General features: G+C 36.6%; 1 protein-coding gene across 1 annotated transcript in view; it reads right to left on the reverse strand.

Moving 5' to 3' along the window:
- Window positions 1–6,167: 6,167 nt before the first annotated feature.
- Window positions 6,168–24,886, reverse strand: part of LOC104542907 (ATP-binding cassette sub-family A member 13-like) — a gene marked incomplete at both ends in the record, with an annotated part of 65,089 nt that continues 46,370 nt past the window's right edge. Inside the window, 6 exons of the mRNA XM_010187374.1 lie at window positions 6,168–6,318; window positions 14,233–14,342; window positions 15,167–15,359; window positions 15,654–15,907; window positions 16,837–16,993; window positions 22,104–22,219. Of these exons, the coding sequence (XP_010185676.1) occupies window positions 6,168–6,318; window positions 14,233–14,342; window positions 15,167–15,359; window positions 15,654–15,907; window positions 16,837–16,993; window positions 22,104–22,219 (981 nt within the window). The remainder of the gene's footprint in view (window positions 6,319–14,232; window positions 14,343–15,166; window positions 15,360–15,653; window positions 15,908–16,836; window positions 16,994–22,103; window positions 22,220–24,886) is intronic.

Here is a 24,886-nt window from a genome sequence, read left to right on the forward strand (position 1 = left end):
CCGGATAACACCAGATATGGATCTAGTGATGGTTGCCACCTCGCCCAGTGCTTGCCACCTCCCCAGTGCTTGGTTTCATGCTTCCAGGCATGCTGCTATCTGGTTTACGGGCCTCGGACTTGTGACTTTTTTCTCTCTCTCTACAGCCAGGTTGTGAGTAAGTGAATGCAGTGTAGTTTCAACATCCTAAATAGCAATCATTCATCAATTCCACAGCAATCAGTATTCATTCTGCTTCAGAATGTTAGAATGTCCCCCCCTTCTAGGGGAATGCAGTTCTTTATCCCAGACTTACGAAATTGTACACAATAATTCTCCTTGGGGTCCAAAAAAAAAAAAAAAGGCATGCAAAGAATAAATGAATTTACAGATTCCCATTTCCAGCAGCTATAGAATATATCATGTAAAGAAGACAATGAGATTCCAGAGTCAGTGCAAAAATCTTCCTGGAGAGTCTATCTATAAAGAGAAATCATACTGACATACCAAGAAATTGCCTTTGAAGGCCTGATTAAGCTTGTTTTGAGATTTGCAGCACGAGTCTTAATGAAAATAAAAGATGTCATTTAATGTTGTTAATTTTTTTAACAAGCTGTGTGCTGTCTTTTGGAACAAATTAAGATATTGAAACATTATATATTAAAGAAATAAAAAGAATTAAAAACACTATGTCAAATTAGTGTCTGCCTAAATAGCCCAAAAGCTCTACTCTAACTTTTCCAGTTTTGCAGCAAAAATAAACTTTCAGAGCAGGTTTGGGAAGTAAAGTAAAACTTCACATTACATGAAGCTTAACATTGATAGCAAATGACCCGTTTTTCTCTTCCTTTCCCATTCAGTTAATTACTGTTTTGGAACATTAAGTGCACTCAACTTTATGTCAGACACTTAACTCCTGCTGCTGATAAATCTGCCTAGCAGAGGATTTGATCCTTGAAGTTAGTGCTTCAACAGATTATTTTAGTAGCAACACACCCCGTAAGTCACCTGCCTGCTTGCCAATTTACTAAAAACCAAAGTGGATGTACGTTGCTTTCCACTTCAAAACTATGTACTTTCTAGAATATATGTGTGTGTGTGCACATTAGCATAGATACTCACTGGTAAATATTCAGAGGCAGACTTAGAGCATCATATCATAGGTAGGAGGGAATGAGAAAATAACAGCTTACATTTCCATACAGCTGCTATTCCAAAGCATTCCCAGGCCTTACTTTCTTTATAGGCAAGTAAAATGCACACTTTCTCCAGGCACCAGCCATTTCTGAGTTGAAACACAGCAGCTGTTCTACACTTGACAGCAATGCCACACACTTGGAAGGGCCTGCTGACAAAAACATTTGTTTTCCTCCAAGATAGCTGCATTTCAGTTTTTGATTAAGGTAGACCAGAGTAGCTAAATAGTATTTGCAGGAGCCCTTTGATGCCTTGATAGCAAGCACAAGGCAACAAAGTCTGCTCTGCAATCCATGCAGACAAAAAATTAGAACCACTGAAAGGAAGAGCAGTCTCTGTATCACAAATGTGAAACTAAGGCACAGAAGTCTGCCTGTGAAGAATACACGTAAGTGTACACTTAGGTCTTCTAAGGTTCAAGATAATCAGAAGATTAATATTCATCTTCTCCCAGAGCACCGCAGTAACATAAATCATCTCTAAATAACGCAGAATTTATTTTGATCCCCTTGAAACAGGACTGGTACATGAACTACCACACCATTTGAGGACCTGTTCCCCAAGTGGTTTTGAGAACTGCCATTGGAGTAGCTGTGTACTAACTGCCCAGAGTACAGCCGGATCTGTACATAAAGTGGAAGCTTTTAGTGACACCAATTATGCATAAATACTTCTGCATTTGAAATGGGTTTTATGACTGCCAGGTATTTCAGAGAGCACTATTCTCACATTATCTAAAATGTATACAAATACAGGTTACCCCTGTGGCTCTTCACCAAATACAGTCAGGAGACAGCACTTGCAGTAGTGTTCATTTACATATGCACATGCAGAGATCCTGCAGGCACAGCATAGAAGTCTGCTGGTGTCATCCAGCTCATTGCAATCTGGGAAACTGCCCGGGCACCTGAGAAAAGCTCAGTGCCGCGTGGGACAGCCTACTTATGAATTTCAGGTCCTTAGGCACACCATAGGTATCTCTCCATTCTTGAGCTTCCACATAGCTCCTGATCCTGCTCCCCATCTTCCAAAGCAGCTGCTTCTGGGAGGCCTGAAGAAGTCACAAATCAAGCAGTGACAGCAGGATTCCTGTGCATGGGTGCACACAGACACACTCCCCTCTACTACCTGTTGTTGACAGGGCTTGCACAGAGTGTATGATTAAAGCATTAACAGCCCATTGTAACACATGGATCAGTTCAAACTCCTCAAACGTACTGTCTCCATTTGTCTGCAGATGAGGTACCACCAATAAGGCACTGCCAGTGCCACCTGAAAAGCTTTTCCTCACACCTGTAAGTACTAAAATAAAACAATAGCTAGAAGTCTGTGACTCCAGGAGTTGGAAAGGTAGCACAGCACTAAATGGTCTACCCAGCTCTCCTTCCATGACATGCCTCTTGGCAAATTCAAGTCAGTTGTAAAAGTAACTCTTCCAATAAGGCTGAGGAAATTATTCTAACTGTGAGGAAGTCCTTCTTAGCCTACATCATAAGCTCATTACTACCTAATTTCTCCCTCAGAGGATCACCATTCACCAGTGTTTATGTGCTTCGTCCTAGGCACCAATGGAGAGAGCGCTTACTCTATACTCTGGAGTGAGCTTGCTGAGAGTAACACTGTATGTATGTGACCCAAAGTATGCGAGTTAAGTGAGTCCCACAAAATTGAATTAAAACTATGTACTTCTATCATCCAAGTGCTTCTGAAATTTCCATTCTTCTTCAGGTGTCTTAAAAACTGCTTCATTTATACTACACTGTGTACCATTTGGACATATGCATTACAAGACTATATTGTCTTTTCTTATTAAAATTATAAGATAGAAAAGCTTAAAAGCCATGTTTAGAGCTTTTTGAAAGCACTGCTGCATAATTAAACAATCAAACTTTGATTTCTGTTTTAAATTATACTTAAGATCAAAAGCATTCAATAATATATGTAAGATGTATGGATTTTTAACAGCATCCTTTAGAATGACTACAAAGCTCGAGAGGAGATGCTAGAATCTGTTGCCACCATAGTGCCTATTAAAGTGCCATGATAATAGATGCTAGTTATGATAGGCTTTTAGCCCAACTGCTAGAGAGGAGCTGTCAGTTCATGGAGAAAACAGGTTATTATAGTTGAGGGGTTTAGTGCAATAACAATTATCCCTTAATATATTTCCTTTAGATCAAGGGAAACATATTCCAGTTTTCAGTACTCTGCTAGTAATCAGAAGCAAAATCTACTACTGATGAGTTATAAAGAGCAAACAACTAAATTAAAGACTGTATGATGATATCTAAGCAGCCTGCAAGAAATGTACTGTTAGAGTACAGTACTTCAGTCAACCAAAGGTCCAGCCAAGCAGGATATTGCCCAAGAGAAAGGGCAAAGACTTGTAAGAATCTTTTATTTTCCACAGTGTCTCTTCCAGAAATAACCAAATGCTTAGCTTAAAACAAGAAAAATTCAAAATATTACTTGTCCTGATGCTATTATTGGGGCACGACGGCAGTTATTTCTGAATTCTCAATGTCCTATTGCAGGAATCATATATTTTTACGGAATAGTACCTAGCTCCTAGGGAAAAAACTGCAAAGAACCAGAAGACTGCCCTCTCACATACGGACAATGAACTCACTGTAAACCACTTAGTGGACCCTGAGGCAATAGCCAGGAAAATGCTATGTAGGTAGAAAAAAAGATATTTCAGTTACATGCAGTTTTGCTTCTGGAGAAAGGAAAAGGAGAAAACAGACAGCGTTCTGGAGGTTTTGAGGATAATCCTAGAGCCACAGCAACTGCATGGGACCAATATATACAGCAGGAACGACAGACATAGGTTTCATATCACACTCCAGTTTTCTCATTTCAATAGAGATGCAATGAAGCAGAAGAGACTGAGCTGCTCACGTCCAGGTCAGATCAGAAAATTTCTTTTACAGAGACAGAAAAAAACCCCACATTTTACACTATATCCATTTGGTACTTAATTTTGCATATTGGCCAGTAAACTGAAACACATGATTGGGAAAAACCAACATGGATTCACCAGGGGCAGATCAAGTTTAACAAATCTGATTGCTTCCTATGATGGAGTGACCCATTCGGTTGATGTGGGGCAAGCAGTGGACATTGTCTACTTGGACTTCCCCAAGGCTTTCAACATGGTCCCCCACAGCCTCCTCCTTGAGAAACTGAAAAACTACAATGTAGGTAAGTGGTCTGTGCAATGAGTGGGGAACTGGCTGATGGGCTGTACCCAGAGGTTGGTAGTAAACAGTTCATTCTCTAACTGGCAACCAGCCACAAGTGGGGTCCCTCAGGGATCACTATTGGGCCCAATGCTCTTTAATATCTTCATTAGTGATCTGGATGTTGGGATCAGGAGCTCCCTGATGAAGTTTGATGTTGACACCAAAATGAGTGAGGTAGTTGACACCCCAGAAGGGAGAGCCACCCTCCAGGAAGACCTGGACAGACTGGACGAGTGGGCTAGCAGGAACTGTATGATGTTCAACATGGACAAATGTAAGGTCTTGTACCTGGGAATACATAATCCAAGAATGCAGCCAAGACTGGGTTCCACCTGGCTAGAGAACAGCACTGTGGAAAGGGACCTGGGGGTCTTGGTGGATGAAAAGCTCAACATGAGTGAACAGTGTGCTGCAGCTGTAAAGAAAGCCAACAGGATGCTGGTTTGCATTAAAAAGAGCATCACCAGCAGAGACAAAGAAGTCATTGTCCTTCTCTACTTGGCACTGGTCGGACCACACCTTGAGTACTGTGTACAATTTTGGTCCCCACTATACATAAAAGATGTGGACAGGTTGGAAAGGATCCAGAGAAGGGTCATGAGGATGATCAGAGAACTGGAAGACCTGCTGTATGAAGAAAGGCTCAGAAAACTGGGCCTGTTCAGCCTTGGGAAGAGAAGTATTAGGGGGGACCTTATCACCATGTACCAGTACATAAAGGGTGGCTGCCAAGAAGATGGAGACTCTCTTTTCACAAGGAGTCACATATAAAAGATGAAGGGTAATGGATACAAGTTGTTTCTGGAGAGATTCTGATTGAACTCCAGCAGAAATTTTTTTTACCATGAGATCTATCAGACATTGGGATAATCTCCCAGGGGAAGTGGTAAATTCCCCTACACTGGTCAGTTTTAAGAGTCAGCTTGACAGGGTGCTGACTCATCTCATTTAAACTATATTTTACCTTGAGAGGTTGGACTAGGTGATCCTTGTGGTCCCTTCCAACCTGGTATTCTATGATTTTATGATTGCCTCATTACGGGAAAAGAGCTGGTCAGTACAGCTACATCGGTATCTGTAAATTCAAAACCTCTCAATGACATTCCTAGATATTGTCATCATGTATGCTAGTAAACTCTTAAAGCATTTTCTGACACGGGTTTGTCTTCTTATCGTTGGACAACCACAGACCTGATAAGGCAGCTGGAATATTTTAGGAACTGCTCCCAGCAGGTTTGAATGCAGACACCATCTTGTGAAATTTAAGATATTTACTAGCAGAATGCTGGCAGCTGTCATCTCAGCACCCAGATGTTTGGTTTATTCATATAATAATTCAACAATTTTTAATTCCTTCAGAGTTTAATCCCATCTCTGAAGAAAGGAGTTTTTCAGAGGTGCATAACTCAAAACATGTGGTGTTTCCTCCCAGTTCTCTGAGTGTGATAATGAAGGTGTTGAACTATTCATAAATTTCATTGCCTTTAGAGTTTTTGTGCCTGAGATTTCATTTGCATTAGTCTTATTTTACTACCCTCAGTGGCATTATTATGTTTTGAACTGGCATAACAGACAGAAAAAAATCCATATTGTTTAAATAAAGTAATAATAACGAAAAAACTTATTAGTAAAGCTATTAAGATGAAATATTAGAAATTCTCTCACGTGAAAAAGTACAATTGTTTTATAAACTCCACAGCCCAACCTGGCTTCAGGTCCCCCTACAAATCTGTTCTGGATAATTACCTTATGGATATCCTCTTTTGGGATTCCACGCAGTGTGCAGTAATAATAAAGATGCTCCCAACCTGTTAAAAGTTCATCCAGGGCATCTTGCTGTGGGCAATAGCCAATGAGAATGCCTTCGGAGCTAGCAGAGAGTATATCCATTTCAGATCTGTTGAAAGAAAAAGCAAAAGGCTTTGCAGTTTTGGTTTGGTTTGGTTTGGTTTGGTTTTTTTTGGTTTGGTTGTTTTTGTTTTTTTTTTAAACCACAGCCCTGGGTTTCACCCTTGGAATGCAGAGTCTTCAGGACAAACACACCCTCAACTCCGTAGGTAAATGAGCTTGAGTCTCTTTGTTACGATCTCTTACCACCCACATGCAATGCATGCTTTTTGTGCCTTTCAGATTAGCACTGCTATGCATGTGTCACTGTTCTAATGAGGTAAGTGTCAAGGAGAACAGGTCAACACAGGAGGAGGAGAGATCTGTGAATATTAATTCTTACCAAGTTTACCTCCCTTATCTCTTTGGTAGACCCTGCTCTAAGGAGACATATTTCAAAACCATACCATGTACATCACATTCAATATTAAAGGGGCAGTAGTTGAGAAACAGAAAGGAAAATGTTGCTGCTTATTCTTTGTGTGTCTGTGCACACACATACACATTCATGCAAACAAGAGTAAAACAAAACACAGAGTATTGAAGCCTAGTAGGTTAAAGACAATACACCAAAAAATATATTTTTTATAATATCTAAGAGGCTTTGGTCATCACTTTGTAGCTGTACAGCATTACTTGAAGTTACATTCATTGCTAAGAAGCAAGCTTGATTGCAAAGGTGTCTTATTACCCATAATGACACTAAATCTATCCTATTTATTCCAACACCTAATTCAACATTCAATGCTGCTGATTTACAGGTACAGAAAAGACCTGTCAAAATTAAGATACTTAATAAAAAAAAACTGAGCTTTGAAAGAAAAAAGTTTTTAAAAGATTCTGAGTAGCAGAATGTTTTTTTCCTCGTTGGTTTTCTACATTTCTGGTTAAGAGAACTAAATATATGATTAATCATTTAGACACAAAGTAATTGTATTAAATGCAGGATCTACAAATAACAGCATTAGTGAAATTATAAATATGCATCTCCTGTTAAGATTCAGGAGTCTGGGGAGAAAAAGAAAACACAAATTCTGCATTTTACATAATGAACCACAGCATCAAAATCTATTTTTATGCTATCAAAAGATAAATTATCATGATTATGACATGCCTTGCTGGGAACTAATTAGAATGGTCCTTTGCTCTTAATGGCAAAGATATAAAATTGTAGTGTCTTTGTAGATATGGACGGTGCCAAGGAAGTTAACTGCCTGTAGACATCTCTCTACACAAAGACTTAGCAAAAAAGAAAAGGGGTGATAGGAGAAAAAGAATCCCAGAAGTGTACTTCCTCATAAATTTATATCCACTTATAGGTTATTTTAAATGAAGTATATACAGAATTTTTACCAGCTCAGTTTCCAGCCATACCTAAATCAAATTAAATTCTTTTTAAGGTCATCTTCACTTTAAGATATGGATAGATGAATGTTGATCATTTTGCATAACTTGTCAGAAGCAGTGGATTCCTTATTTAATGAACTCTGACATAGTGAAACACTATACAGAGTCAAACGCTATCTAGATGCTGCTGAACACAGAGAGATGTGTCTAAGATTCATTTTACTAGGAAGATTCAGGCACACTAATGAGGTTTCCTTTTGGTGCAGCTGCTGTCTTCGGAGAAATGAGAGACTGGGCTTTTGGTAATATGCCAAGTTCACTCACAAGAGAACAAATCACACTCAGGGGTAATTTCAGGGACATTTACTCAGCATGAACCCTGTAGCTGGACAAACACATCAAGAGTCTGGAGCAGGTCCATGCCATGAAGAACAAAAAATAAGCATGCATAGCTGCAAAAAATAACAGACAACTAATGTTCTTTAGCTAGAACTATATTAGACGATAGTTACTCAGTTTGCATCAGGAAATAAAAACACATCAGTGTCCCCAGTGCTAATTGTACAGACAGGATTTTAGTGTTGTGCCTCCCATAAAGCATACAGCCTTAGATTAACAATATCCCACACACTGACCTTTAGCTTTCATAAAGGAAGAGTACAGTGAGAATAGATCATTTAATATTCTTTTTCAGTTTAGTCCTATCTTGCAAATGTATCCATTAGTGCTGACCTTGAACACTTAAAGAGTTCCCATTAATGAAGGGGCTCAATATATTCACTAAAGAACCCATGCAGCTATTTTTTTTTCCATCTCTGTATCTGTCAAAGCAAAAAACAATCTGTCCAGAAGAAAAAAAAAAAGCCATGTGAGGATTCTGGTCTTTTATTGAGACTTTTTCGATATATATATTAAATACCTCCTTTTCCCTCAGCAATATCACTGAGTAGATTTCCAATTCAAAAAGCTGGAGATCATCCTTCAGGTTTTTTTTAGCCAGCTCCTAAGCTTTTTCTGAATACTGAAAGAACAGATGAAAAACACAGCTTAATTTTTAATTATACTACATATCTTACAACAGAAAAATGCCCTCATCTCTGGAAATTGATTATCTTTGAAATTCAGTTAATCTCTCAGATTTCATTTTCATGGATCTAAATGAAATGAATGTTTCAAGTACTGATGGCATGATACCACAAAACCTTTTGACTAAATTATATACTATAAATGTTTTCTTCATTTTTTAAAATTCTGATCCCATTCATTAAACTAATTATAATCCTCTTCTTCCTTAACAAACATCTTCCTATATGATGCTATCAGAATCAAATTTGGATCTTTTTTTAATATTTCTGAAATATAGATTAGCATGCAGCAAAATACTGTTTTTTTTCTCCAGCTAGAGAAAAACAGACGTTTATTTTCTGCCGTTTTATTATCAGCATGCTAGCATTTCTCATTAGGTTATTCATATTATCAATAGGACACACAGAAAGAAAAAAATTAACTTCTATTTTTAATAAAGAAAGGACATTTAAGTACAGATTCCAACACCTCTCAGCCTTTTTGTCTATAGTACAGTAGACACAATGAATTCCAGTGTGACAACTAAAAACTGTAGGCAGGAAACCAGACTTTTGCACTAACACAGGACTTTTCGTACCATCATAAAAACAGCAACATAATTGCTATCTTTTACTTTGGTTATGCACCTTGATCAAGTTAAGGCATAGAACTAACATGAAACATGAGTTTTCTCCTTCCTATTGAAGACTTAATTTTTAGAGTATTTTGTTATGCTTATTCAATACTCCTACTTACTCTTTCATTTTTCCTTTAAAGTGGAACAACTGCAACAGATTAAACCAACAGAACATGTCCAGAAAACTTTGTATGTTAAAAAAAATTTTAAAGTTGCAAAATTACCGTTCTAGTACACTTTTGGAAAAGGTCAACAAAATGTATGGCATCCTCAAGAAAAATAGCACAGTCTATCACTTGAAGCACAGAAGATATTGTATTCTATCCTAAGTGCTTAGGTCTCCATTTATACAGTAGGAATTATGATACTTAAGTGCAAAACATCCTGAAAAAAATCGAGGACTCAAGGAGGCCTCCATGAGTTTGGAGTGCTCACCTTACAGAGTTTTGAACTAGCTATGAAAGAAACTTGCCAGACTTGAAAGGGAATAAAAAAGTCTGAGTGAATGAAATTTTTTACTCAAAGTTGTTCCTCCACTGATCATTTTAAGGCCTTTTACATGGATCCATTTCTTTCATGGGTTGAAGCAACCCCTGAAATCTGATGCCAGCTCTGAAGGCAACACTGGGGGAGCATGGTGCCTCTGCTGGTCCTGAAAAGAAACCCAAATACTGGAACGAGCAAGAATGTTCTTGGACAAAAGCTGTTGCCTTCTCCCACCTGAACTGGACCTGTTGTTTCCAGAAGGCTAGGCTGGTTATTGCAGAGACTGGATTTGGTTCTTATTTGTTACAGTGATTACCAGCAACATAGCTTATAGCTAACTGTGGGCTAACATGCAAGGTACACCTCAGTTTCAAGTTCCAGAGACAACTTAGTACCCTCAGTATCAGCCTAATGGTTGATTTTGGAAAAAGTGTTTTACTATTGACTCCACTGTGCACTTTGCTTCACTTTTGTATGCCTTTTCTGTAATTTTTGAATGCAGTTAAAATAAAGGCAGTTATATATATGGTACTTACAATGGCTTCTGTAGAGAGAGAAATTCCATTAATTAGTCAAAATGAAATAAAAATTTGCAAATTGCAAAGGTAGTTAGACATTCTATTGTACTTTTAATTGCACATTCAATTCAGTGCACACTAAAGCTCAATTAACATTCTAAAAATCAAGGTTAAAATATAATTAATGTAACTATAGCTTAGTTATAATTAAACTAATTATACTGATATACAGTGTAACAACAGCTATCTCAGCCATTATATTGATGTAAATTTATTCTGCCTTTCAAGTAAAGCTATTTGAATTACATTTTTAATTATTTATCCAGCTGAATATCATAACTATCAAAAGAGTCCAAGTTCTATCAATAAAGAAATATTTTACTTTCCCCTCTTTGGAGAGCAGTTTTTTGGTCTTATGACTTTGTAATCCAACAGCTAAGATGACTGACACAATTCAAATAGGATGGAGATTTGCTGTCATGAAGGGTGTCTCTGTGCAGAAGGAAGGTGGAAATTCATGGTGGATAAATAAATTAAATGAGGAAGATTGCCAACTGTTTCAGGCCTCAGTGTGGCAACCTATGGACAAGACGACATCCAGCTTATCTATTGCTTCCTCTATGCACCCTATCACAAGTGAGACTTTGTTAAGTCTGAACTTAAAGTCAACTCTATTCAGCAAAGTACAATGGCAAAGACTGCAAAATAGAGAATGTCAAAAAGGCAAAAAAAATTAGTCACATTATTTGGTTTTTTTACACTGTTCTTGACATGACATTTAAAAGAATTTTGACACTTTCTCTTCCAAGAGACACAGAGTCACTGAAGAAGGTTTAGACACAAATATGAAAAGGGAAAGAAAACAAAGAATGGCTGACATACATTCTAAAAAACCCAAAAAGTAGAACAGGTGTAGAATATCCACTGATATATCAGCACATCAGAGATTCAAAGACTATGAGGACGCACTTTGTTCTCCTTTGTTTTACCATTTTGTTAAGTGTCAGCTTTTCTTAGTACATATTTAATACAGACCTTACTTCTCAAGCTATTTGACAGAAGAAGTAACTACAAAAATGATCACAGTTTTATACACTAGCTTTCATTTAGCCTGCTCACTATCAGAGATAATGTCTCTATGGATGCTGCCTTATGACATAGATTTTAAACAAAGTCGTCTAGATCTGCTGACCAGCAAATAGCCTGCAGCTGTGACCAGCAATTTCTTTCTTCAGTTGACTCTTCTCTCCTCCTCTGTGCCAGGAATACCAGGTCTTAAAGCACTTACTGGAGTAAGAAAAGGAGAAGACTCCTTACCATAATATTCCCCCTTCCTTCATTTATCTGAGGTGTAAATACAAATCAATCCACCTAAAAGTCCCTTGGATTAGTAAATTTAGTCATTCTTCAACTGTTGTGGAAGGGTTCTCCAAACCTGTCGTGGTTATAATCTTACCTATGGAAGAATGAACAAATTTTCCCCCTAGGGATTTTCAGTAGTACAACAACACAGTGCACCATGAACTCCTTAACAGCAGTTGCCAAAATATGAAGGAACAAACTCAGGAATGACATAAATCTCTTCTCCCAGCCTCAAAGTTGTTTGTTTCCCCAAGTTTAGCTACTGTGTAACTCCACTTCTTGCTTGAGGTTGTCTTCTCAAGTTAGTGATAAGTTTCTAAGACTTGGGAATATGAGTTTTACACTCATTCCAGCCACTTCAAAAAATATAAAAATCCATAACCTGGGTTGACATCAGATTATACAGTGTGATAATTAATGTTGTCAAAGGTACTTGACATTGCGTCAAAGGTGCTTGACATTGTGTCAATGTTTTGCACACTTAAATGCAAATGTCTAAGGTGTCCTCTCAAAGCCTCCTAAATGTGTCAAATTTCATTACCTATGTTTCAGTATATGGTAAACAACATTGCATCTGAAAGTATGTTTTCATGTTGGATTTATAAAACAGAGTAGGGGAAATGAAAGTAGCACACATGATGTGCAGGGGGAGCATTTAACCTATTGTTAAATGCCAGTAACATACTAAAGTTGACCTTAGAATAATTTTTATCTGTTTAGCCACAGGTACATGACAACACATCTAGTAAAGCATTCTAATACAGTTTTGTGATTTTTTTGAAAAGTTATCTCTAGGGGTTATGACAAAATAAGTCATGTAGTCAATAAACTTGGTCTAATCACCAATACATGTGATGATGAAATATATTCCTATAACTTTATATTTGTTTTCAGTTGGATATTAAAATTTTGGAATTTCCACATCAGATCAAATAATTTGCCCAAATACAGATGTACTACATCATACAGGGAAAGCCATATGAAATCCATGAATGCACAGGTGAAACCAAAGGCAAATCCCATTAAAATCTATAGAAAAATACGCTTCAAATTCTAAACAAAACCTCGGCGGTTAAATACTGCTCTGAGGACAGTGTCATGTGAAAAAATATTACAGATTATTTTATTTCTGTAAATCTCAGATGCTTTATAGATCCCTGCTAAACTTCTGACCTCCATGATATCCTAGTATTCCACCAGTTCCAAAGAACACCACATGTTAATTTTAACCTAATTTTAAATCACTTTTATTATTTTTATTGTTGTTGCTGCTTAATGTCTGAAAATGTTTGTCTTCTGGGAATTTATAAATTAAAACCACCATTTAAAATCTTTATAACCATTGTAAAGCCTCACTCATATCAGTTCTTATTCTCTTAAGAGTAATTTTTCCAAAATCTCTTAAATCAATCCTTCTTCAGGATTAACAATTATTCGATGGACATTTTAGAAGTTCTTTGTTATCAAATTATTTTTATACTGAATCTCTTAGAAAAAGTTGGTATGACAGATAATGAAAAAATAAAACAGAACCTACTTAAGTAAAATCACATTTGGTAGTGGTGATATTGTCCATTTCAAAAAAAAGTGTAAACTTGAAAGAAAACTAAATTTTGCAATGTCTGAAACTACTTGCATTTTGAAGTTAAATCTGCTATTCATTATCTTTGTAAAAAAGTGAACAAATACTGACCTATGAAAACATTTAATTTCTGAAACAAAGTAATGTAACTTGTCATTTTGGAAAATCCAAAATGCTTCCTTTAAAAACTTTCTGGATTAAACCCTTCATCTGTTCTTCTCCAAAACACATATTTTGAAATAAACATCATTAAGGAAAAGAGAAGTTTTAAAATTGTTAAATAGCCCAGAATACGTTTACATGCACACATACAAATTTTACTTTAGCATCACTAAAATATTACTTTACTTCCCCTCCAATTTTGCTGGGAAAAATGGTAAATATTGGTTACATCTAATCCAAAAAGTCCGTTATTCACTTACCACTCCATCAAAGTCAACCTCCATATCACCAATACTACCTCCTCACTCAATTACATAGCATATTGATCAAGCAATTAATTAATGACTCTGAAGGACACAAGTATCAGAAAACATTTTAAAAATATCCACTTGAAGCACTGCTCATCAGTATGAGCGTGGAAACCTTTCCATGCAGCATTAGTATGGGGGATATATGTCTGTGCATCGGGACATATTATATGTTAAGATTTTTGTTACAATTTTGAAAGGCTGTATGTTAAGGTTTCCTAGAACCTACTCATTTTACTCATTCACACAAGTTTCTTCTCAATTAACAGAGCTGTCAGATGGAAATAAATAATGCTAAAGTGCTTTCCTGCAGAGACTTAACAGCAATAAAGCAATATACATTTAAAAGGGTATAAAACAGGTCCTTAGAGTACAGTACAAAGGACTAAAGACGTGCTGAGTCTTTGATCATTGACATTATCTATTAGCACTCTTCTGATCAAACTGCGTTATTTACCCTGTAGGAGTCCTGATAACAGCACGTCCTGCAGATGGGGTGATATCTCCAGTCAGCATCTTAAATGTTGTGCTTTTCCCAGCTCCATTTGTTCCCAGGAGTCCAAAACACTAAGAGATATTAAAATAAAAATAAAAATTAAAAAAAAAATGCAAGCAATCTGTTATGCTAAAAGAATAAGTAATATCAGTTCTTCAACAGTTTCTCCCCTTTGTATATTTCCTATCATATGGCTTCAAGATACTCTATATGTACATACTGTATGTGCAATTTCCTTTCCCACAGAAAATATGTTTTCAAAAAAAATATATATAATATTTTGATTACCCCCTAATTCCTAAAAGTGACTTATTTAGGATTCTATCTCTCCACTTAAAACCCTGTCCAGTATCTAAAAGCATTATTTATCCATATTTTTAGCAAATGCTAGATTTGAACCTGCACTTTAAAACCCCCAGGATTAGCATATTCAGTCTTAAATTTCAGTTTATTATAATAGTGTATTATCGGCTATATTAAAATATACTGTGATGATTTCAGCATGGGAACTACAAGTTTGCCTTGGTGACAAATTCAGGATTCAGTCCACAGTTTACAGTTGAGCTAGGTATTCTTTGCTTTCTCTTGGGATATTGAACTGCTATGCTACCTACTTTATTTTTACGTTAGCCTATGAAACAGTAACTTGGTAAAGGTAAGCAAGAAGAAAAAATTAAGACTGATGAATGTGTAACCCAAAAAAGTAAGTGAACAGTTTTTCTGTAAACATCAGCAGAGCTTCTGCTTTTATCCAGTTATCGATTTTCAGAAATTACTACCATTGAAATTGTTCTGCTGCTATCTACAGATCTTTGATTGTAGGCATCCTGAGCGTGTCTGAACAACTGCTCAGAATGAAGTGTTATTTTATGAAAGGAAAAAAAGATCTCTTTACCTCTCCCCTTGGTATTCCTAAGCTTATGCTTTCCACAGCTGTGTTTTTCTTACTGAAACCTCCATAACACTTCCTGAGGTTGTACAGGAGAAGGACATCATTACCAGTTCTTCCACCAAAGAGTCGCTGTCGCTCCATTTCTACATCAAAATCTTCTGAAGGGCTGACCATGCTGTTAATTGAACACTGACTCCTAAAACAGAAGATGATAACAAATGACACATGGCAAATTGGATATTGCTGTACTCTGTCTGGATAACTCTGTTTTATTTCCCTTGTTGCAATCTCTTGAAGTTTCGTGATCAAATCTCAGTAGAATCCAAGAGAAAGTGCAACCACTTGTATTTTTTTTTTCTGCAGTTTCCACTAATTCAGGTATATCATGTTATCAGAAGTATTTATCTTCAGGTGTTCAAATGAATCCATCACTTTTTTCTTTAAAAATTAGTTCAGTGTCCACTATGGCAGAATAAAAATGGTAACACACCTTGGTTTCTGGAGGAGATCCCAATGAAGAAAAAGCCGTAAAAGAAGAAGTAGTGTTCCTTGCAGGGCAATTTCCACAAAAATCCACCCTAGGAAATTCATCTCAAAGGGGCTCACATATGAATCTATTCCAAAGTTGCTGGTCAGGTCAAACTTGATTTGATTGTACGAAAGCTCTATTAAACCCTGGCCTAAGCAGAACTGTGGGAATATGATGAATGCCCATTTGAGGATATTGTAGATGTTCTGAAAACTCTGTATTAAGATTCAGCAAGGGAAGGGGAGGGGAGGGGGAGAAAAAAAAGAAAAATATTAGCTTTCTCCAATAGCATATTAAGCACACTTACAAAGCTTGACACAGTATTCAAATCTCACTCAAGGTGAACTGTTTTCACAAGAGCGTATTGTGAACTATTTTTGGGGCAGGGTTTAATTCTTGCTGTATTTTAGAGTGTCTAAGGCCATGGGATTCTAACTTTATTTGAGGTTCACAGATAGTAACAAAACACATATGGCCATGATCATTCTATTTTATTAAAATTTTAATATTTGAATGCTATTAAATCTAAATCCCAACCTTAAACCAAAGTCAACACCAAATCTGCCTCCAGACTTGACTGATGTGAGATCCAGATTTGACTGTAAACATCAAGTTTTTAATCTGGTACATGCATAGATATTCATACATATTCTGAATCTCCTCTCAAGTTGCTTAATTATCATTACGACTAATGAAAATTCCATACATGGAGTGAAAATGCATATTGCTATTCATACAGGGCATTACAGATCCTAGGAATATGCAGCTTATCTCTTATGTCAATATTATTCAAACACATTTTACAATGCATGTAATCTATTAAGTGGACCAGAACAGCTCCCATTATGTGCCAATTACAACTTAATGGTCTGGAAAACGTAAAGGTTTCAATTAACACTGGTTTTGCATTATTACAGCACTTTTTTTTTCTTTTATAAACAAGCTAAAATTCAAGATGGTAACAAGCAACACAGTATACACTAGGACAGAAAAATCACAAATGTTTTAAACATAAGATTTTCTGCTTGAAAAAATATTTTCTGTGCATATGTATCAGCATATATATACACAAACATATACATGCATACACATGTGTGCATACATCTCACTTGTGAGTAATGTAAAGCAAAGGTTTTATACTGACCTGCACTTTGGAAATTATAGCTAACAAACGAGGTAAGAGAGTCAGCAGCATGGTACACAGACCAAATACAAAATTTAAGGAAATGTAAGAAATAAAAGCTACATCTGAACTTGAGAAGAATCTGGATACAAGATACATCCATGGCAAAGTTGCATATCTGAAAGTTTAAAGAAAAAAAATTACTACAAATAAGTCATGTTTTGACCTCAGGGAAAAAAAAAAGAAATAAAAAAGGAAAAAGAAAAAGGCAATTAACATACTACAAAAAAAACCTCAATAGTTACTCCTTATTTTTAAGATATGCAAAGAAGTCGTTTAACCAACTGGAAAAAAGGGATATTTGGGGATATATTTTCTTTATCAAATTACCTTATGATTGTTATGATAATGCTACTGCCATGTGATGGGAAGATATGATCCATCTTTGCATATATCAACTGCATATGTTTATTTCACTGTTCCAGAAAGTTCACAACTCTGATGTCTGAATGATTGAAAAACCATGCATCTTTACAAGCCTCTTACACAGAAATAAAATTAAAACCATATAGTTGAATTTTAAGTCATGGATGCTGAGCAATTAGCTTTTCTTAGAGGCTTTCACAGAAAGCAAAAAAAAAAATTAAAAAAGGAAGGAATGAGTAGAGAGAAAAAAAGAAAACAAAATAAAAAAAACACACAAAAAAGCACACAAAAATATATATATAAGAAAAAACCATTAAACCTTGAACTGGAACTAAAATTTGTGCCAGTGGTATTTGAGAACTGCAACTTGCCAGAGATCATGTTAGTATTCTTCTTACCTAAAATATGTTATCAGTGAGTGGAGTAGTTGAAAATGAAAGCATAGTTAGTTTATAGCACAACCATGATAAGACAGCATGTCTGTGGCTACATCATTTTCAATGCAAATCTTTAAAGGAGGAGGGAAAGTACCCTCCATTCAGGCAAGTCAAATGATGCCTATCCAAACTGGAGCAGTCATATTTTTTATTAAGAGTAAGATAAGTCAAGGTAGACTAAAAAAAATATCCAGGCCAGTTAACGAGCACGAATATCATGTAAAGGAAATTTATTTTCCATAGAACATAGTGCAAGACTTATCTATCAAACATTATATAGACTGCAGGAGCATAGGTATCAGCATACATCATTGCATGATGTTAAGTATATATGTAGTATGTATATAGAGTTGTATATATAAATACTTCTTATATAGTAATAATATATCTATATATAATTTTTTACTAGTGAGGTCAAAGCAAAAGTAACTAGCCAAAAATCTGTGAATTTACTTCTTCATTGCATTAAACAGTAGCTTAGATTATGAGCCATAAAAGTCCCTTTTGAATTCAGTACAGAATCCCAGAATGGTAGGTGTTGTAAGGGACCTCTGGAGATTCTCTAGTTCAACCCCCTGCCAATGCAGGGTCACCTACAGCAGGTAGGGACAGTATCACTCCAGGCAGGTTTTGTATTTCTCCAGAGAAGGAGACTCCACAACCTCTCTGGGCAGCCTGTTCCAGTGCTCTGTCACCCTCACAGTAAAGAAGTTTTTCATCATGTTGAGCTTGAATTTCCTGTGTTCTAGTTTGTACCCATTGCCCCTCGACCTCTCACAGGTCACCACTGAAAAGAGTTTGGCTCCATCCTCCTTACACTCACTCTTTAGATATTTATAAGCATTGATAAGATCCCTTCTCAGTCTTCTCTCCAAGCTGAGCAGATCCAGCTCTCTCAGCCTTTCCTCATAAAAGAGATGCTTCAGTCCCTTATTCATCTTTGTAGCCCATCACTGGACTCTCTCCAGTATTCCCATGTCTGTCTTGAACCAGGGAGCCCAGAACTGGACATAGTACTCTATATGTGAGTACATCTGCTGACAACACTCTTCTTAATGCACCCCAGGACACCATTTGCCTTCTTGGGCTGCAAGGGCATATTAATGGCTCATGGTTAACTTGTCCACCAGGACTCCCAGGTCCACAGAGCTATTTTCCAGCAGGTCACCCCTTAACCTATACTGGTGCATGGAGTTATTCCTCCTCAGGTGCAGGACTCTACACTTGCCTTTGTTGAAATTCATTAGGTTCCTCTCTGCCCAACTCCCCAGTCTGTCCAGGTCTCGCTGAATGGCAGCACAGCCTCTGGTGTACCAGCCACTCCTCCAGTTTTGTATCATCAGCAAACTGGCTGGGTACGCTCTGTGCCTTCATCCAGGTTATTGATGGATATGTTGAACAAGACTGGACCCAGTACTGACCCCTGGGGAACACCACTAGCCACAGGCCTCCAACTAGACTCTGCACCAATGGTCACAACTTTCTGAGCTCTGCCATTTAGCCAGTTCTCAATCCACCTCACTGTCCACCTATCATTACAGATGAACCTTTTTCATCTAAGAATGCCAAAACCCTTCACCTTAAGAAACAAACTTTCAAAACCTGCTGTGAAATAATAGGATGTTATCGACAGATTACAGGAAGATAAAGGTTAAATGACTTAATGTTTGGGTCTCAAATTAAGATTTTAAGTATTCAAGATTACTCTCTACTTTTCAGCATCCTGTTTCCAGTCTGACACAATCTTTTCTTCACTTCATGCACATACCAAAATCACTGTTCTAAATTTTGTTCTGAATTACAGTACCGTAAATACAAGACAGGTCCATCCTTGGAAGCAGCTTAGGAAAGAGACATGATTTAGAGCATTATTACTCTGCTCTAAATGAAAACAAAATTTGATTTGTTTGCTTATAGCCACTAAGAAATGAGTAAGACTTTCAGAATACTAAAGTTGCATGATGTGTAAGCACAGCCTTTAATGTAGCTGCCAGTTACGCCTACATTTCTATCCTATCTTTATTTTCCTTCAGCTTCAGCTGTAATGTGTTTTTTTTGTAAGTATCAAAGGTAGAGCATTTTGGACAAAAGTGCTTAAGCAGTTGCACTATAAAACAATTCTGCTATCAGAAAAAAGATGAAAAAATACAGTTTAGTTAAGAGAACATTATATTTTTAAAGGAAAACAGTTTTAAAGTAGCACACTAGGAAATTGTTGACTATTCTTTCAAGCACGCTCCGTTCTGGCACATAGCTTGACATTTTCATATAACTGGGCTATTTTTATCTTTATTCTAGATCAGAAATTCTGCGCAAGTGTACCCTGAAGAGAAAAATATAATTTTAAAAGGAAAAAATGCATTCTGGAATGCAAATAAATGAGAATTACATGCACAGTACTGGGGAAGGATAAAATGACCAGAATAAGCTTCATCACATTTACTGTGTAGTTATGCTGAGTAAAGGGTAGAATAGGAAAAGTGGCAACTCAGAAATTTCTCAGTGTGCTTGAGACATGTAAAACTGACTGACTGTCCTTATTTCTTTAATACATGTTAATACTCATTGAATACATAGACCCTCTTGTTAAAAATCACTATAGTATCTGTTATATAAGCCAAAGCTGAACAGTACAGGAGGGAATATGATGAGGTGATTAAGCTACCTCTGCAGTCAACAAAAACATTCTCAGAAGACATTCCAGCTTTTCAGCTAATGGTTGTTTCTTCTGAAATATCCAAACTTTAACTCCACATTATGGTTAAAGCAATGTTATGGTTAAAACATAGCTCTTAGCACTTGGAATTGAGTAGTACACTGTGCGCAGGGCCAAAACCTACAGCATACCACAGAAAACATGTCATGACTTCAGCAGGCATACAAGTAGGTATTGTAAAATTCATTTGCTTCTTGACTAAGGTCTCTGTAGATGGCTCTTCTTACACTAGGATCACAGCAACTGGATTAGAAGAAGGATTCAACAATTGTAAAGATAATTAAGAAAAACAAGGATAAGATTTATTAGTGCCCTAAGACTGATAACAATTTCTGCCTTTAACCTGAAGGAATCAATTGGTAGTAGTGCAGAAGGAAGGAGGAAGAAGACAATAGTAAAAAAAGTATGAACCTTAGATGTTTCATCTGAGTTATTTACAAGATCATAGCATCGTGATGTCTAGAATATTACATGCTAGTTTGGCCACTCATGACCAGGAAAGATGAGCCCAAACTGGAGTTATAGGTAAAAATGAGAAATAGAATTATTCAGGGAATGGGAATGCCTTTTTACAAGAGAGGACTTGGCTTGTAAAAGATGTTTGATGAGGAAGAATTATGAAGTATGGCTCCAAATAAGCTCAGGTTGGAATTTCAAAGAATACATCCAGCTATGGAGATGCTGAAACAATTTTCCAAAAAAAGGAGTTGCTGAGGGCATGAGGTCTTGAAAACAATTTCAAGATGAAATACAGTGAAGGGTTTTTTTTCCAATGTTTATCTGAGACTCTTCCTGGAATAGAACATGTCCTGATCTTGCAGAAGTTTTTTTCTGTTTTCCTGTGATTCTGTCAAGGACTGGTTATATTTCATTATCTAAACATGTGTCTCATAGGATATACATTCACCCCTACAAAGATAGCAGCAATTAGCTGCTTGAAATAAGGAAGAAACGTCTTCTCAGAATGCTTATCCTTTAACCATTTTCAGGATTTCTCACATCACTTGGGCCTGCACATAGGAAGAGTTAAAGGAACAGGATAGACAGACCATTAGTTTGAGCCCACAGCCTTTTACTATAGAGAAGTCAATCCTCTGTTTAACCAGTTGTTTCAAATTTTTATGACTGTTTTTTAATGTGAAAATAAACAAGAGAGTGATATGGGAAGACCTTCCTCTCTTGCAGTAGTATTTGGACACAGATCTCCAACCATCCCACTCTACATTGGACAGACTTCTTACTGGAAACATAAATTCCTGGAGCTAAGTAAAATCACAGGAATTATAAAATCGGTAGAACTGTAATGAAAGACAGCCACTTCTCACCTTCTTGATGATATTCTGCACAGCTAAACACTGAAATTCTGACCTATGTTATTATTCCCTCATTTTCTAGAAGATAACATATAACCAGTATCTAACAGCAAATGATTGTTATACAGGCTGAGTATTTTCTGAGACATTTCCAGTCCTTTTCTTTTTGTCCCTTTTTTTTGTTTTCTTTTGAATGTGTGAGTAAATCTCCCTTTACCTTCCGCGTGGAACTTTCAGACTCATGTTTCAGCCTGTTTTCTCACTATCTTTTGCTGAATCATAATCATTTCCGAAGAAAGAAAATCATGCATCCAGCAGCAGGTGAAAAGCAAATCTAAAGATTTCTATTTGTTTCTTACAAGCTATAATTCCATAGTAGCATTTCCAATCACATACCCAAAGAGTATCAGCAGGAGAACAGTGGCTGCCAAGTTCTTTCGGAAAGTGAAGGCTGATAGTTGGAAGGCACTAATAACACCAACACACAGGGTGACTGGAACCATGTAAAACACCTAGAAACAGGAGAAAAAAGGCACGTAGCAGGTGAACATCTCTTACTGGTCTTACTTAATTAGCATAGAAGAGCTCTACAAATTAACTTTTCCCATATTTGCAATATAATTACACTATAAATTAGGAAGAATTAGGCAGAAGACCTCGGAGATTTCATAGTCCACACTTGCTGTGAAACAGCCCCTCTTACATATATACACTTGAAATAGCCTGACAAAATAAAATCTGACTACAGATTATTCCCCTTAATTCCATTTCTATTGACCTTTTCAATACATCCATTTAACAAGCTAACTCTTCCAGATAATGAGTCCATATGGGACTATTGCTCCAAAACATCAAATTATATTGTGAATACAGAGTCTTGGATTCAGAAATAGCGGTTTCACTGGTTAGTGTTTCAGTCATAGGAGACTAGTAAGGACACAATTTTAAAAGAGACTTTAATGAAGGACCATGTGTGCTGATGAAGCAAATGACAGCTTTTAATAGGAACAGACAATATTTAGAAGAGTTAGAGCCATTAGGAAACAGGGAAAGCAGTTTCTCTGTTTAGTCTCTTGACATAAAGGTAACCAAATACTTAAGAGGGGGAGGGTGGGATTGGTGGAGGGGATTCATATCCAGGTATTCAAGACAGACAGGTTCTGCTTGCAACTAGCAAAGGCAAGATGTGAAAATCTGTGCTCAGTTCCATTCTCAGTTTCTGCCTACTCTGTGCATTGAAGCTGAGCTCACTAAGGCAGTGACTGCCTTCATTTCTGCTTATGTAATATTTAATCTTATCCTAATACAACTGAGATTCTGTGATGCCACTGCAACAGAGGCAACAAATCAATGTTTAGCAAAATGTTCAGTGTAGAACAATATCTTACTGTTAAAAATTGAACTTTAACATACTGAAATACAAAGCGAACCTGTTCAAAATTAAACCAGAGGGCATCACTTCTTTACCAATGGGAACACAGACTTTTTTCTAAGAGAAGGGAATTGGAGTGAAATGTAGACAGATGTTTACAGTGTACCTTATTCAGTGTCATATACAAATATCATAACATACCACTCCAGAGATTTAGGTTTCAGTTATCCTGGAGGTGTTTAAAAAATATGGTAGAGAAGTCACAAAGCATCTGACTCCCAGTATGTTTCAGCAGACCTGGGACTATTTCTTTATAAATAAATAAATAACTTTAAACATTAAACTCTATTAGAAATCTTACCCGAAACCATGGCATGTTACAAAAGTTGGGCATGCACAAATAAAATAACCTTAATTTTGCCTCTCTAGTGATACAAGCTTAATCAAAAAAAAATTTCTATTTATCATGAAATTTTCTTAACATATACATTTTCATTTGTTGAACAAAGTAAATAATACCATTCACATACATAAATACAGTAAGAACAGCCTGATTCTCAAGACAGCAGTTTCATAAATCAAATACTTCTGCAGTTCTAGTAAAGATTATGTTACCAATAGTACAGGACAAAGCTTGTAATACTTTAAAAATATGTTGAGGGATTTCAAATTTGGCAGTTCATATATTAATATGTCCACTGTCCCTAAGTGATCTGCAGAACAATTAGCATTTAAAGCAGTGCCTGTTCTTTCCCAGACCATGACTGATCATGCAGTATTGTGCTGAATTTGTGAGAACATTTTGAAAGGAAGAAATTGGCAGAAAATAATGAGTTGACTTTGCTGCACAACGAGAAACTGAATGATGATGGATTGAGTTTTTAACCAAGCCCTCCTATTTGACATGGCAGAAAAAGGAATTCAAAGATTGACTGGCCAAGTAAATAACGTTTGGAGAAACGTGCTCTTACTTCCTCAAGCTTGCTCAAGTGTAAAAGTCCTGATTTCAAACATGGATGGGTGAAGCTGTAATGTTTCAGATCTAGAATAGTCTGAATGAGGACAGAGAGCATTCCAAAAATCTCTATTCTTGACCAGGCTAGTTCATGTTTGTATTGCCTATGCTAGATCACAGCCCTTCTTTCCATGACCCAGTTTGTTAAGCAAGATGCAGAAAGTTCATGTCCCTTCTCTGGGGCCAGGAATCTTTTCATTTTTGAATAATCCAGGTGACTCCAATTGTTCATTATTGCCTCTGAAACAATCTCCCAATCCAAAAGACCTTCTTTGAGAAGTGAACTATCAACACACAACACTCTAGTTCTTTGAAAACAGTAATTCTAGCCCTTTACCATAAGTAGATGACTAAATCTTAAATTCCTGTCACTCAACTGATACTGTAGCAAGCCTTTTCACAAGTGAACTATGAAAATGCTTTTCAGTAGGGGACATATATGTATGCCTTACATACACACACACACACTCACATATATACACACACATATATAATGGAGCATTTTTAATTTTAGTTTTTAAAGAGTCACCTTTGCAAAAGATATTTGAAGATAATTTGTGGAATTCATGATTAAATGGAATCCAAACAAGCTCCATTACACAGTCTGTTAAAAATCAGTCACTGGGGTCTAGCAGTGACTTGAGAAAGTTAATTATGTTTCACCATCTTTGCTTATTGGCCTGAACAGAAATCAACTTCTTGCATTTGAAGAAGGTAAGCAAAAAGTCCTATTTCATTTAACCATGTTGGCCTAAATCTGACCTGCCAAAGTCAGATCTTGGTGGCATTCCT

Source organism: Mesitornis unicolor, unplaced genomic scaffold (genome assembly GCF_000695765.1).
Source record: "Mesitornis unicolor isolate BGI_N332 unplaced genomic scaffold, ASM69576v1 scaffold17546, whole genome shotgun sequence".
Lineage (NCBI taxonomy): Eukaryota > Metazoa > Chordata > Aves > Mesitornithiformes > Mesitornithidae > Mesitornis > Mesitornis unicolor.